General features: G+C 40.1%; 1 protein-coding gene across 7 annotated transcripts in view; it reads left to right on the forward strand.

Annotated features, from left to right (window-relative positions):
• The window catches only part of LOC143027757 (RNA-binding protein 5-like), an 87798-nt gene that overhangs the window by 56029 nt on the left and 15029 nt on the right, over positions 1-16740 (forward strand). For all 7 annotated transcript variants that reach the window (XM_076189281.1, XM_076189278.1, XM_076189277.1 and 4 more), the window contains 5 exons: positions 1496-1647; positions 2076-2349; positions 3117-3349; positions 3453-3692; positions 10269-10453. In XM_076189281.1, the coding sequence (XP_076045396.1) occupies positions 1496-1647; positions 2076-2349; positions 3117-3349; positions 3453-3692; positions 10269-10453 (1084 nt within the window). The remainder of the gene's footprint in view (positions 1-1495; positions 1648-2075; positions 2350-3116; positions 3350-3452; positions 3693-10268; positions 10454-16740) is intronic.

Consider the following 16740-nt stretch of genomic DNA (forward strand, 5'->3'; position numbering starts at 1 on the left):
ATTTCTGGTAGAGAGTTTGGGGCTAAGCAAGCTTTGCGCTCGATGGGTCCCTAGGCTGTTGCGCCCAGATCAGCAGCAAATAAAGGCAGATCGATCAAGTGGGATGAAGACTGAAGGTTTTCTACAGAGAATTGTGACAGGTGATGAAACATGGCTTTACCAGTACGGCACCGAGGACAAAATTCAATCAAAGCAGTGGCTGCCCCCGGGTGGAAGTGGACCAGTCAAAGCAAAATCTGAGCATTCAAGAGGATAGGTCATGGCCACTGTCTTCTGGGATGTAGAAGAGATTTTGCTGGTTGACTTACTTGAGAACAAGAAAACAATTACATATACTTATTATGAATGTGTTTTGAGAAAACTAAAAAAAAAAAAGTCTTGGAAAAACAACCTGGAAACCTGCATCAACGCGTCCTCTTTACCACAATAATGCTCGAACTCACGGTGCTCGGCAGACGAGCTGTGCTACGTGAATTTCAATGGGAAGTCATCCGACATCCCCCTTACAGCCCCGATTTAGCCCCATTCGACTTCTTTGTTTCCAAACTTAAGAAAATAATGGAAAGGTACCAATTTTCCATCAGTTGAAGATGTAAAAAGGGCTGCTTTGGCATGGTTCAGATCACATGATCCTCAGTTCTACTCAGATAGATTTAGAGGCTGGTATTAACATTTGCAGAATTGTATTGACCTTAATGGAGCAGATATTGAAAAATAGACATAACTGAAACCATTGTTTTATACTGTCCTTTTTCCACAAACTTTTTGAAGCCCCCTCGTATGTATATATACATTGATGAAGTAGAGGAAGTCATCTGTATTTTTGGGTCTCCTGTGCAGGAGATGTGCCTCTTCACTCTGGGGCACATTGCACGTCTGGCAGCATTAGCTGCCCGACGTGCGATGTTGCGTCATAATAATCGCATTATAAAAAATAAAGTCAGTGCTCAATCGTTCGTTCTCTTTCACCCGTGAATTTTGATAACCATAGAAACTATGATTAAGCCAGTTTAGAGAGAATGGAGGTTATGTAGGTACGACTACAATAAATATAATCAAGACGCCGACGTTGGCATCATCGCGTACCCACTTGCTCCTCATGACTCCTACGTAGGCGTCACCGTATGGAAGTGGTTAAGCACATTTTCCCAGGGTTATGTATAGGTCATTTAAAAAGCTTATGCTGTCTCTTATTGCAACTCTGATTTGGGGATTGTAGTGGCTAAGTGGGCTAGGCATCAATGTCTGGAGCGAAGATACCAGAGGTAGATGTCAGTGTTTGATATGAGTAAGGATATGCAATATTAAATCCCAGAACAATACTGTCATGCTTATGGATGATGATAGAGAGGGCGGGTGCTGAATTATTTTCATGTTATACAAGATAAGCTCATTAGATTGTTTGAAAGACCAGTAACATTTAATCTATTGGTCTTTGAGTTACAGTTGCCCAGTATTTGGAAATGGACTAATGGATCTTTTTAATATTGGTCAGGTAATTGGAGTCAACACCAGCCAGCTGAGTACACAGCAGGGGCAGATATAAAGCAGCTAGCAGAATACAGTGCATCGCTATATGCACAGTCCCCAGAGGAACACTCAGCCTATGTGCAGTACTACACTCAATATTATCAACAGCAGGCACAGGTATGTACATGAACTTGCCAGGATGTAGTAGAAAGTTAGATACATGTTGTATAGATTAATCCCATCCTCACCTACCAGTTACTAACTGGCAAAGAAATATTCTCTCCTTTGAGGTTTGTTTGATAGAGGTCAACTGCAGATGAAATAAGACATATATACTCAGTACACCACATACCTATTGCTTCTGACCTGGGTGGTGGGCAGGAGAAAGGGATGACCCTTCATCCAGTAGGAACTAGGATAATAAGGGAAATGACGGTGGTGACCGGGGTTAGAATGGGTGGGAGCGAGTGCATCCCTTGACTGGCTACCTCCCTTTGAAGGGAGAATGAGTCCTTGGTATGTAGGTGAATTATTGCAAGCAATGCTCAAAGGACAGACTAAATGAGATTTCTGTGGAAATGTTCTTTATGATTTTTCACCTGCAGGCATACCAACAAGGACAGCAGCAACAGCAGCAGTCAGGCACACAATCAGACTCTGTTAATGCAGCAGCGGCAGTAGCACAATCAGCTCTCCAGGCTATGCAACAGAAATCCTCAGCACCAACAATAACCACAGCAGCTGCAACAGCAGCTGTAGCATCTGCAACCCCAACAACTTACAGTGCAACTGTAACGACTACAACCACATCTACAGAACAAACACTCACCACACCAACTGGCTACGAGTCACAAAATTCATCCGACTATCAGACTTACCGTAAGTACTTAGCATAGACTTGGCATTTTATGCTTTATGTGTTGTATGGCTGTGAGACAGATAATGATTGCTTACCTCAAGAGGCATTTTGATGTTTTTGTACCAAATGCCTTCAGAAAATCATGGCGTTAATGTTAGAATGAGTATTAAATCAGAGACTGTTCCATGAGACTCAATCTATGCCTATTACCAACATAATTCATGTATGTAAACTCTAGCAGTATGGGCATGTGGTACATTTCCCATTGTTGATACCACTTGCTGGGTTATCTCCACAAGAGGCAACCTTTGATGGGAATGAAAGGGACATCCACAGAACTTGTGGCTAAGGCAAGTCAGTTGAACCTAGTGAAAGTTGTTTGGAATGGGAAGACAACAATTGGGATCATTGTATGAGTGAAGCTATAAACCCACCATCACAAATATGTACTCTCAATAGATTATGATTTGGCACTTGTGCTTAGTAAATGAAATGGGAGGGAAAAGTCATTGGGATATGTATGTACAATTGTTACCCAAGTACTGGTCACCCAGGCCTCCAGGTCACCGTAGTTTAACAGTTATTGTGAATGGTCTCTTGCCTCCCCATTTTTATTTTCACTACTTAGCTACTATGGTATTTCTTTGACTCATTATTCACTTAAAGTTGAGGTAGGATAAGTGCAGTGGGTGGGTGTAGGATGGATGTGGGAAAGGGCCTTTTGGGATTTGTATGTAGGTATGCAAGTAGTTACTATAGTAACATTTCACTATTTATTTTAATACAGCCACCCCCAATGTGAGTGCCTACCAGTATGATGAGTCATCAGGTTATTATTATGACCCATCTACTGGTCTGTATTATGATGCCAACAGTCAGTACTATTACAACTCTGAAACTGGCCAGTATATGTACTGGGATGCAGAGAAAAGTACATACATGCCAGCACCAGCTGTTGAAGATGGTGATGGCAAGGAGAAGGGTGATAAAAAGGATAAAGAAAAAGACAAACAAGAAAAGGCAAGTATTTGTTAACAGTTGTAGATTGTTATTACTTTTTTCTGTGAAAATGTCAGAGATCAAGTGGAAGAGAAAGCTTTCTTATTTGTTTTATTTTTGTTAGGTAAAAGTAGCAAAGAAGATTGCTAAGGACATGCAACGGTGGGCAAAGGCACAGAACAAAAGAAATGAAAGTGCTGCTGTGAAGGTAGCTGCTCCAGAGCCTGCTGGTGGGTCTACTAGAGGTGGTGGTGCAGCAGATGCTGCATTTGCAGTGCTTGTAGAGAGAAAGGATAGAGCATCCTTAGTTGAGAAGCAAGCACAGGTCTTCCAGATGCATTTGAAAAAGGATCCTTCAGTCTTGGTAAGTTTAGATTACATAAAATGCAGGGTTTTGTAGTGGTACTGCAAATGTTTTGTGTTGATTTGGTTGGAGTGAAAAGTATTAAAAGGACATCTTTACTCACCACCCAATCACACACTTAAGTATACATTCTTCTACAACTATTACCCATAAGAATTTTTGCTTGTTTGACAGGAATGGATCCAAAAAGAAAACTATATAAAGGGTGATTGTGCCAATGACACCGTATGGGATGGAGACTGAATTTAATGGAGGCAGAACAAAGAAATTTAAGTGTTTGAGAAATATGGTGGGTATTTAGAGGGAGGGGGTGAATGGGAGTGCGAGTATGTGGGGATAAAATGGGTGGGAGTGGATTTTATGCCTTTTTGTGACTAGTAGAGGGGAAAAAGCCTTTGGGGTATATGTAATGAGAATGGATTGAGTATGAAGAGGTGAGGAGAGTGGGGGTGGAATAGGAGCTGGCAGAGAGGGTTGATAAATGAATATTGGGATGGTTTGGTTTTTTTTTAAAGAAGTGAGGAAAAGATTAGCAAAAAAAGAATAGATGGAGTACTTGAGGGGAAAACTGAGAATGGGATGGACAGATGGGTCAAAGGGGGCCTTGAATAAAAGGGGAATGTCAATTGAACAAGGAAGGGAGAAGGCAAAGATAGGTGTGAGTGGATAGTGATTGTATGTTCACAATCACTGTGCACTATTTGATTGGCCTGAAGGGTATTCTCTTGGTCTTCACTATTTACATGAGGGGACAAGGAGAGAGTGTCAACATGTAAATGAAATGGCTGGCCTTGTAGATGTGCTGTGTTCTGCCGTATTGGTTATGACTCAGGCAGTGGGTGGGAGACAGGGATGACCTTTCATCCATAAGGAACTATGATAAAAAAAAAAAAAAAAAAAAATTGGTGATGGACGAGATGGGTGGGGGTGGTTACATGACTAGGCTAGCTACCTGCCTTTTAAACACAATAACTGGTGTAGCCCATCACACAAGCATTACTACCCATTCAATTATTATTAACTGCACTCAACAGACTGAGCCCATCTCATGCACTGGCAACATAATGTCTTTGTCAATCCTATCATACTCCTTTTCCAAATACATAAAGACCTTTGAGGGATTAAAAAGAGTAATGAGAAATTGTCTTGGAAATGGATGTTAAGAGGAAATTGTATTTACCTAGTTGTATTATACGGAAAGGGTGCTATGCTGGTGGTGACCCATCTTTGTATCTCTCAGCATCAATTTTTTTCTTAAAATCTTGAATAGTGTTTGCACACACTGTTTCTTTGTCTAATTTGTTCCAAGTATCTATCACTCTGTGTGGGAAGCTATATATATTATATATTTAGATCTCTTCTATAATTATTATTATTATTATTTTTTTTTTCTTCTTTTCTTTTCATGTCTTCTTGTTTTTCCATTGTCCCATTTTAATAAATCATTCTTATCTAAGATTTCCATTCTAATTTGGACAGTCTTTGTTCATATGTCATTTTGGAAAGAGTTGGTGCCAGTTTTGTTGTTGCTCTTTGTATTCTTTCCAATTTTTTTGTATTCTTTTTGGTACTGGGTGTCCATAGTGTTATTGTATACTCAAGTTCTGGTCTTATTAGTGTAGTTAGAATTTTTTTTTATCATTTCCTCGTCCAAATAGGCAAATGCCACTTTTATTGACCTCAATAAATTGTAGGTTTCTCGACTATTTTATTAATATGCTTATCTGGTGTCAAGTCTTTTCTGGTCATCACTCCAAGGTCTTTTTTCGAGTTTACTTTTTTTATCTCTTCATCAATTTTATGATCTCTCTATATTCTGTTTTTACTTTTTCCAAATTCCATTATACTACATTTCTTGATATTGAATTTCACATCCCACTTTTGAGTCCATTTCTAGATCTTGTCCAAGTCTTGTTGTAATGAGGTGCACTCCTCAGTTTTTACTTTCTTTAGTATTCTTGCGTCATCTGCAAAGAAATTCATATAACACTCCACTCCTTAATCCATGAACATTTATGTATATTGCAAAGATGATCAGGGCCAGTACTGATCCCTGTGGGACACTATTTTTCATTTTTTCCTAATTTGAGAATTTATCTCTAATTACTACTCTTATTTTCCTCCCAGTCAGGAAGTCTTTCATCCATTCCAATAATTTTCCTCTGATGCCAGACTCTATTTTCCTTATTAGTTTGTTGTGTGGTACCTTATCAAATGCCTTTTGTAGGTCCAGAAAGGCACAGTCTGCCCAACCATCTCCCTATTGTATTATGTCTATTAATCTTGAGTAGAAGCAGATCTAGTTTGTTGCACATAATCTTCCTTGTCTGAATCCAAATTGATTTGGATTCAGTATAGTTTTTTCTTCCAAATGTTTAACCCATCTATTTTTGACAACCTTTTTGCAAATTTTTGCTACTGTGCTTGTCAGGGAGACTGGTCTGTAGTTTGATTGGTCTTCCTTGTTTCCTCCCTTATAAATCTGTACAATGTTTGCATTCTTCCAGTCCTGTGGCATTTTTCCTTCTTTAAGTGAGAATTTAATTATATTGTATATTTTATCTGTTAATTCCTCCATGCATTCTTTCAGTATCCAATTTGCAATTCCATCTGGACCATGTGATTTTCTGACGTCAAGGGTTTTGATTTGGTCACGGATTTCTTTCTGTTACAATTATTTCTTTCATTGAGGGGGATATATCTATTTCCTCACAGTTAGGTGAGTTTTCTATTGTGAATACTGATTTGAAGTGGTTGTTCATAATTTCAGCCATTTCCAGTTGTTCTGTATATTAGTATTTACCTTGGCGCAGCTTTTCTATTTCTTGTTTATTCTTCAGTTTGCCATTTACACACCTGTAAAATAGTTTGGGTTCTTCCTTGCATTTTTTATTATTATTATTATTTTTTTTTCATATTTTCTCTTTTCATCTCTGCATATTTTTACATAACCATTTTAGTTTGATGTACATTAGCCATTAGCTTGTTTTCTTGCCTCTTTTCAATTTCTTCCAAGCTTTGTCTCTTTTATCCTTAGCCTCACTACACCTTTTGTTGTACCAGCTATTTATGTATGTTCTTTTCATTTTTTATTGTACGTATTTATTCACTCTCGTTATAAATTTCTTTTGGTATATTCCATTTCTCTTCCATCCCTGTTTATTCATTTAGGAATTTTTCCCAGTTTGCATTGCCAAAGAATTTTTTTAGTTTCTCAAAATTTGTTTTGTTGTACTTTAGTCTTCCTATGTTTATCGTTTCTGCTTTGATCCATTTGCTCTTTCAACTCAAATTGTATTAGTACATGGTCACACCTATTGGAGTTTTGTAATCGATTTTATCGACAATATCAGGCTCTGTTGTAAACATTAAATCCAGCCTTGATGGTTCTTCACTACCTCTGTATCTGGTATTTCCTTTATCCACTGAGTCATTGTGTATTCAAAGGTCATGTCGAGCAGGACGTTGCCCCAGAGGTCTTCACTCTTCACTGTCATTTCTTCCCAACATATTTCTTTAAAGTCACCCATAATTTCTGTATTTCCTCTTTCTTTCAGTATATTAGTTAATTCATATTTTGTATCTAATATTTTGGAATGATCACTTTCCATCCAGGACTTTGTTTTGGGGGCACATACACCACTACAAATTTTCTACACTTCATATGTTTGCTTTCAACTTTTATCATAATTGATTCTACATTATTTTTTCCTTCAGTTATTTTTGTTACATTTAAATCTTTATAAGTCAAAATTAATACTCCGCCACCCTGTTTAGCCTTTTTATTTTTTGTCCAGCAGTTGTATAGACCTTGTCCCACAGTGTTGGGTGGTGGAGTACACTTGTATTTAGTTTACACTATTCCCATTATGTCTGGTTTTTCTGGTGCCAGATAATCATTTAATTAATTAATTCCTGAAGTTATTCCATTTATATTAGTATAAGCTATTTTTAATTTCCTTTCTCATCTTTTTCTGTGTTTGTTTCCTTTTTCCTTATATACCATTTTCTCAGCCTCAGGTCTACCACTCGCCAATTTTTTTTTCTTTTTTTCTTTTTTTCAGTTTCAGTTCTTTGTTTTTTTCATTTGCTTTGTTTCTATTTTCTTTCTCTAAACTCATTTCTTTTTTTATCCATACATTCTTGTAATGTTCACTATTTGCTAATTTCATTGTTCTGGATAGTACTTCCTTGGCAGTTGTTTGAGATCTAAGCTTTACTTTCAGTGGCCTGTATTGTTTTTCTTTAGAGTATCTGCCCATCCTGTAGGTCTACTCGATTTACCTATCCAAACCTTGTTCTTCCACTTGTAATGCTTTTGGAATTTCCTTTGCGATCTCTTTCTCCTCTTTCTCCCTCTGATATCTAGGTACATCATGCTTCTATTTAATGCCATAGATTACAATGCATCTTCTTTTATCTACTGTTCCCCTAAGTTGCCTTTCTCTTTAATTATTTGGATCACCATTTCCTTGGTATTTTCCTTGACCTGTTGCCCCATTATTTCTGTAAGGGATACTTTTTGACATTCCTGTTCAACTTTCCACTGGTTCTTTATTTCCTGTAGGTCATATTCTTTAATTTTTTCTTCCACCTTGTCAGTCACTGCTTGCATTTGATCTTTTATCTCCTTTTTTAACACCTCATTCATATTTATATCTTCACTTTTCAACCTTTTATCTTCTCCCTTTCATTTATTTAATTCGTTTTTTAAGTCATCTATCTCCCTATTATTCTCCTCATTGGCTTTTCTTAGCATAACTACTTCTTTGTACATTATTTTATACTCACTTTTGAGCTCTATTAAATCATCCAAAGTGTCATTAATATCTCTATTTCTCATTATATTTCTATATCTGGGTTCTCTATCCATTTCTAATCCTCTATGCATATTCCTTCCCCCTTCAAACCCCGAAAAAAACTCTTTCAAACCTTTGGTATTCCCTTGGTGTTTGAGAAAGAGTGATTGTGCTGACACCACTGTATGGGTTAGAAACATATAAGAGAGAAGGAGTTTGAACGTGTTTGAGATGAAATGCCTGAGAAGGATAATAAGGGTAACTAGGCTGGTTAGAGTGAGAAACAAGGTGAGGAGGAGAATGGGGTTGGAAAGTGAGTCGGGAGATAATGTTTATGAAAGAGTATTGAGATGGTTTGGACACATGGAAAGAATGAGTAAAGAAAGATTAGTAATAAAAGTGTGGAAGTGAACACGAGGGGGTGCCAAGGATGATATGGATGGATGGGGTAAAAAGGGTATTGGGAAAGAGGGGAATGTCTGTTGAGGAAGGATGGGAGAAGACATGAGATAGGAGTGAGTGGAGAATGATTGTGTATGGATGATGATGTGATGCGTGGAAGGGGGTGGGGGGAGTATGTTTGAATAATATTTTGATGCAGCCCGACATGATTTCTCCCCATCTTCTCTTTATATGCATGAGAGGATGGAGAGGGGGGTTGGCAACTAAATGAAATGGCCTTACTGTAGATGTGATGTGTCTTGCTACATTACTTCTAACCCAGGGCAGTGGGTGAGATGCAGGGATGACCTGTCATCCAGAAGGAGCCAAGATAAGAGGGAGGGAGGGGGATGAATGGGAGTAGAGTATGTGGGGATGGAATATCTCTCTCTCTCTCTCTCTCTCTCTCTCTCTCTCTCTCTCTCTCTCTCTCTCTCCTCTCTCCTCTCTCTCTCCTCTCTCTCCTCTCTCCTCTCTCTCCTCTCTCTCTCCTCTCTCTCTCTCTCTCTCTCTCTCTCTCTCTCTCTCTCTCTCTCTCTCTCTCTCTCTCTCTCTCTCTCTCTCACTCTCTCTCTCTCTCTCTCTCTCTCTTTCTCTCTCTCTCTCTCTCTCTCTCTCCTCTCTCTCTCCTCTCTCTCTCTCTCTCTCTCTCTCTCCCTCTCTCCTCTCTCCTCTCTCTCTCTCCTCTGTCTCTCTCCTCTCTCTCTCTCTCTGCGCTCTCTCTCTCTCTCTCTCTCTCTCTCTCTCTCTCTCTCTCTCTCTCTCTCTCTCTCTCTCTCTCTCTCTCTCTCTCTCCTCTCTCTCTCTCTCTCTCTCTCTCTCTCCTCTCTCTCTCTCTCTCCTCTCTCTCTCTCCTCTCTCTCTCTCTCTCTCTCTCTCCTCTCTCTCCTCTCTCTCTCTCTCTCTCTCTCTCTCTCTCTCTCTCTCTCTCTCTCTCTCTCTCTCTCTCTCTCTCTCTCTCATCTCTCTCCCCTCTCTCTCTCTCTCTCCTCTCTCTCTCTCTCTCTCTCTCTCTCTCTCTCTCTCTCTCTCTCTCTCTCTCTCTCTCTCTCTCTCTCTCTCAAGGGGGAAAGCCATTGGTATATATGTATACAAGACCCAGATTACAGCCTTATTTCTTGCCAGAAACTCTTATTGCCATAGAACAAGAACCTGATATACACATCCTTTTCCTCTTCAAAAGCCACACTGCTCTTCCACAATTACTCTATTTCTTTCCCACAAGAAAATTTGTGTTCTGTGAATGTAGGATAAGTTTTATATAAGCAAGTTTTAGGTATATTCACATTAAATATTGTTGCAAAACCTGCCCTGCTCATAGGAAGTTTAATTTCAGAACATGTCCAGTCTGAAGAAACCTTCAGGTCTGGTTGCAGCTTATGGTGGTGAAGGGAGTGACAGTGAGGAGGAACCTAGTGCTGTTAGTGGTGAGGATCGATCTGAAGAAAAACTGATTGACTTAACCAAAATGGCTTGCCTCCTTTGTAAACGACAGTTCCCCAATAGGGAAGCGCTCAACAGGTAAATTTTATCCCTTTTGACAGTTTCATAATTCTTGCTAGTATTACATATTGGTTAAGATAGCCAAAAAAACAAAAGCATAAAATCCACTCCCACCTATATATGAGGTGGAATGGGCAGGGGGATGGGGGGTGAGGTATGTGTGAGCAAAATTTTGACGCAGCCCGAAGGGATTTCTCCCCGTCTTCTCCTTTTATGCATGGGGAGACGGAGAAGGAGGGTCGCCGAATTAATGAAGCAGCCTTGCTGTGGATGTGCTGTGTCTGCGACACTGCTTCTGACCCAGGGCAGTGGACAAGGTGCAGATGACCCATCATCCAGGAGGTGCTAAGATATGAGGGAGGGTGGAGGGGTGTGGAATGTATTCAGGGATTGGAATGGGTGGGAATGATTTTATGCCTTTTCCTTTTTGGCTACCTCCCTTGTAAGGAGGATAAAGCCTTGGTATATGTATGTATCATCCAACCACCTCCCTTTTATCTTTGCTCTTCCTGGATAATGGGTCATCCCTGCATCTAACGCATTGCCCTGGGTCAGAAGCAGTGTCGCAAGACACATCACATCCATAGTAAGGCCACTTCATTAAATTGGTGACCCCCCCCCTCTCCTTCCCCTTTTACAGAAATGGAGAAGACTGGGAGAAATCCCTTTGGGCTATTTCTATTTTTCACACATATTCCCCCATTCCACACCCACTCCCTTCCATGCATCACATCATTATCCATGCACAACCATTCTCCATTCACTCTTATCTTCAGTCTTCTATCATCTTTTTTCAACAGACATTTATCATGTATTCCTAATGCCCCTTTTACCCCATCCATCCATCTCATCCTTGGTTGCCCCCTCGTATTCTCTCCTACTTCTGCCTTTCACACCACCTTTACTAATCTTCATAGTTCTTTCCATTTGACCAAACCATCCTCATGCTCCTCCATCAGCCCTATCTCCCAACTCCAGTTCCACCCCTGTTCTCCTCACCTCCTCGTTTCTCACTCTTATCAGCCTATCCTTATCATGCTTCTCAGGCACATCATCACAAACATATACGAACAAAGATTGGACATACTCAAACTACCAACCCTGGAACAAAAAAGAGAAAGAGATCTGCTCATCTACAGAATTATGAAAGGGATGGAAGTCCATGATAGAGACGACTTACTAAAATGGGATAGGAGAAAAACAAGAGGACAATGAAAAGAAACTTAAAAAGGGTAGTTACAGAAGAGATCTGAAAAAGAATAGCTTCCCACACAGTATGATAGATAGCTGGAACAAACTGAATGAGGAAAGAGTGAGTGCAAAAACTATACAAGAATTTTAGATCAGACTGGATGCTGAAAGATACAAAAGCAGGTCACTACAAGCATAGGTCCCTTCCCATAAAATACAACTAGGTAAATACATTAAAACTCCACTCTTCCTTTCTTATGTTCCATGTTTCTGCCCCATACAATCTCCTCTTAGCATCAATTCCCAAATGTCTATTTCTCTCTAAACTTTTTAATACTCCTAGGCATATACTTGCTTCTCTGAGACTACATTCTACCTCCACTCCTCCCTTTACCGCCAGATTCGCACCCAAGTATCTAAAACTAACCACTTCCTCAATCTCTCCCTTAATACTCGCTTACAGTCTGCTGCCACTTTACCCCTTGCACATATCATCACTTTACTTTTACCCACATTATCTTCAATTTTATTCTTTTGTACACCTTTCCAAACTCTGTCATTAACTTCCTCAATACCTCCTCTGATCCTAAACTGCAGTCATCAGCAAACAACAACTGGCTTATCTCCCACTTTTTTCCATTTCCTTCAATCATCTCCAATCCCCAGCCCATTACCCTTGCATTTACCTCTTGCACTACCCTATCCATGTATAAATTGAACAGCCAAGGCAAAATAACACATCCCTGACGAAGCCCTACCTTTACCTCAAATCACTTGTTTCTGATTCTAATTAAAGCTTGATGTTAATAAGTCACATGGCTCAGATGGAGTTGCAAACTGGATACTAAAGGAATGTATAGATGAACTAATAGGAAAGATAAACAGAATAGTTAAATGCTCACTCCAAGAAGGAAAATTATCAGAAGACTGGGAAAATGCCAATATAGTGCCAATATATAAGGGGGTAATTAAGGAAGACCCAACAAATTATAGACTGGTGTCCCAAACGAGTACAATAATTAAAATTTGTGAGAGAATCATCAAAGATGGAGAAAATATCTGGAGAATAATATACTGAACCTGAGGCAATTTGGATTCAGACAGGTAAGATCATGTTCCACTAATTTGATCTGTTTCTATTCAAGATTGATAGATATATTGCAAGAAAGGGATGGCTGGGCAGACTGCCTTCCTGGACTTCCAAAAAGCATTTGATAAGATACCACATTGAAAATTGCTAAATAACTGGAAACAATAGGAGGCATATATGGAAAAGTATTGAATTGGATAGAGGATTTCCTACATGGAAGAAAAATGAGAGTAGTGTTCTGGGACAAATATCAAAGTGGGAAGAAATAAGTAGTGGCGTCCCACAGGGGTCAGTGCTAGCTCCGATAATGTTTGCTATATATGTAAATGACGTGGATGAAGGTATTGAATGTTGCATGAACTTCTTTGTGGATGATGCAAAGTTGTTAAAGAAAATAAGTTCTGAAAGAAACTCATTACAGAGTGATCTGAACAAAGTCTCAGAATGGAGCAAGAAATGAAGTGGAATTCAACACCAAGAAATGCAGTATAATTGAATTTGGGAAAAGCAAGAGTAGAATAGACTATCAAATCAGAGGGATTAGCTTGTTAAGTGTATTTGGGAAGGCTTATGGGAGGATCTTGATTGATAGGATTAGGAGAGGAACAGAGGGAGTAATTGGTGAGGAACAGTGTGGATTTACGACAGGTAGAGGTTGTGTAGATCAGATTTTTTTGGTAAGACCGATATGTGAGAAAGCTATAGGAAAGGGGAAGGATGTTTTTTGGGCTTTTATGGATCTGGAAAAGGCTTACGATAGGGTAGACAGGAAGGCACTATGGGAGGTTTTGCGGATATATGGGATAGGAGGAAAGTTTCTAGGAGCTGTCAAGAGTTTTTATGAGAGTAGTAGAGCATGTGTCAGGATAAGAAATGGAGAGAGTGGTTCGAGGTTAAAGTGGGACTTCATCAGGGATGTGTTATGTCACCCTGGCTGTTCAACTTATACATGGATGGGGTGGTGCGAGAGGTAAATGCAAGGGTGGTGGGTCAGTGATTAGAGATGGTTAAAGAAAGTGGAGAAAAGTGGGAGGTGAGCCAGCTGTTGTTTGCGGATGACACTGCTCATGTGGCAGGATCGGAGGAGGGATTGAGGAAGTTTGTGACAAAGTTTGGGAGAGTATGTGATAGAAGAAAGCTAAAGATAAATGTGGGCAAAAGTAAGGTGATGAGATGTACAAGGATGTGAGCATTAAGGGAGAGCAACTGGAGGAAGTGGATAGTTTTAGATACTTGGGTGCAAATGTGGCAGGAAAAGGTGGAGTGGAGGTGGAGGTAGAATGTAGATTGAGAGAAGCGAGTAAATGCTTTGGTGGATTAAAAAGTGTAATGAGGAATAGACATTTGGGAATGGATGCTTAGAGGAGACTGTATGAAGGAGTGATTGTGCCAACAGCACTGTATGGACCAGAAACATAGAAGAGAGAAGGAGTTTGAATGTGTTTGAGATGAGGTGTCTTGAAGTATGATTGGGGTAACTAGGCTAGATAGAGTGAGAAATGAGGAGGTGGTGAGGAGAACAGGGGTGGAAAGGGAGCTGGGAGATAGGGTGGATGAAAGAGTATTAGGATGGTTTGGACACATGGAAAGAATGAATGAAGAAAGACTAGTAAAAGAGGTATGGAAGGCAGATGTGGAGGGAGTAAACATGAAGGGACGTCCTAGGATGAGATGGATAGATGGGGTGAAGTGGGCTTTTGAGGAAAGACGGGAGAGGACAGAAGACGGGTGAATGGAGAATGGTTGTATATGGATGATGAGGTAGAATGGGTGGGGAGATGGAGGAGGGGTGAGGGAGTATGTGTGAGCAAAATTTGATGCAGCCTGAAGGGATTTCTCCCAGTCTTCTCCTTTTATGTATGGGGGGACGGTGAGGGGGGGGGTCGCCGATTTAATGAAGTGACCTTGCTGTGGATGTGCTGTGACTTGTGACACTGCTTCTGACCCAGGGCAGTGGACAAGGTGCAGGGATGACCCGTCATCCAGGAGGTGCTAAGATGTGAGGGAGGGTGGAAGGGAGTGGAGTGAATTAGGGATGGAATGGGTGGGAATGCTTTTATGCCTTTTCCTTTTTGGCTACCTCCCTTGTAAGGGGGGGGGTAAAAGCCTTGGTATATGTATGTATAAAATTGATGAAAAAGAAATAAAAGTAAATTCTGAAAAGGACATGGGAGTAATCATCACTAAAGACATGTCTCCAGATATACATATAAAATAGAGAAACATACAATTTGTTGAGATCAATAAAGGTTGCTTTTAATTACCTGGGTAAGGAATGATAAAAATATTACTAACAATGATAAGACCAAAACTGGAATACACAGCGATGATATGGTCACCCAGTACAAAAAAGAATACAAGAAAATTAGAAGGAATACAAAAAGCAAAGACAAAGATGGCCCCAACTCTTTCAAAACCTGACATGTGAGCAAAGACTGGCCAAACTGGAATTGGCGACCCTGGAACAAAGAAGAGAACGAGGGGATCTACTAGCCATCTATAGGATTATGAAATGCAAGGAACTCCTAGATAAATAGGACTTATTAAAGTGGGACAGGAAAAATGAGACGTGCAAAGAAACTCAAAGGACAGGTACTGAAGAGACCTGGAAAATAATAGCTTCCCACACAGAGTGATAGATATCTGGAACAAACTGGACAAAAAAAATAGTGTGTCCAGACACCATACAAGAATTTAAGAACAAACTTGATCTTGTGAGATACAAAAAAAAGGTCACCACCGTAAAATACAACTAGGTAAATACAAGCTCTACTATTCTCATAAAAACTCTTGCTGCTCAAAACAGGTTTTCTATTATCCCATATATCTGCAGTACTTCCCACAGTGCCTATCCTGTCATAAGTCTTTTCCAAATCCGTAAAGTCCTAAAAATCATCCTTACTTTTTCCTACAACTTTCTCACACATCTGTCTTACCACAAAAATCTGTTCCATACAACCCCTACCTGTCCTAAACCCACACTGTTCCTCACCAATTACTCATTCTGTTCCTCTCCTAATCCTCTCAATCAAAACCCTCCCCCCAAGCCTTCCCAACTACACTTAAACTGATCCCTCAGAAACTACTACACTCAGACTTGTCCCCTTCTCCCTTGTATATGAATAGAGGGAGAGGGGGGGAGGAAGGTGGAGGGGAGTGGAATATGTAGGGGATAGAATGGGTGGGAGTGGTTTTTATGCCTTTTTCTCTTTGGCTGACCCCCGTGTAAGGGGGAAAAAGCCATTGGTACATGTATGTATGTACTACCTCAACCCCATCCCCCACCCATTCCACCTCATGCATAACATCATCATCCACATACAACCAGTCTACATTCACGCCTGTCTTCTGTCCTCTCCTGTCCTTCCTCAACAGACATTCCCCTCTTCCCCAAAGCACCTTTACCCCACCATCCATCTCGTCCTAGGTCACCCCTCATCTTCACTCCTTCCACATCTGCCTTTCATACCTCTTTTACTAGTCTTCACTCATTATTTCCATGTGTCCAAACCATCCCAATACTCTTTCATCCACCCTATCTCCCAACTCTGTTACTACCCTAGTTCTCCTCACCTCATTTCTCACTCCAGCTTAGTAACCCCCATCATACTTCTCAGACATCTCATCTCAAACAAGAAAGACCCTCTAAAATGGAAGAAATAAAGGTAACACAGAAAGAAATAAGAGACCAAATAAAAAAACCTAGATGTTAGGAAATCGCATGGAATGGATGGAATTGCAAATTGGATAATGAAAGTGTATAGACAAACTGACGGACAAATTATACAAGATAATAGACTTTTCACTCAAAGAAGGAAAGGTACCGCAAGATTGGAAAGATGCAAACATAGTACCAATATATAAAGGAGGAAACAAAGAAGATCCTACAAACTTCAGACCGATATCCCTTACAAGCACAGTGCCTCGACATGAGAGGCACACAAACACTTGCTGCAGCCACCACAAACACATCACACCCGCTACACTACATAGCAGAACACCCACACACACCAAGAAACATTAA

The sequence above is a fragment of the Oratosquilla oratoria genome, chromosome 8 (genome assembly GCF_046742065.1).
Source record: "Oratosquilla oratoria isolate Oo_2021 chromosome 8, ASM4674206v1, whole genome shotgun sequence".
Taxonomy (NCBI): domain Eukaryota; kingdom Metazoa; phylum Arthropoda; class Malacostraca; order Stomatopoda; family Squillidae; genus Oratosquilla; species Oratosquilla oratoria.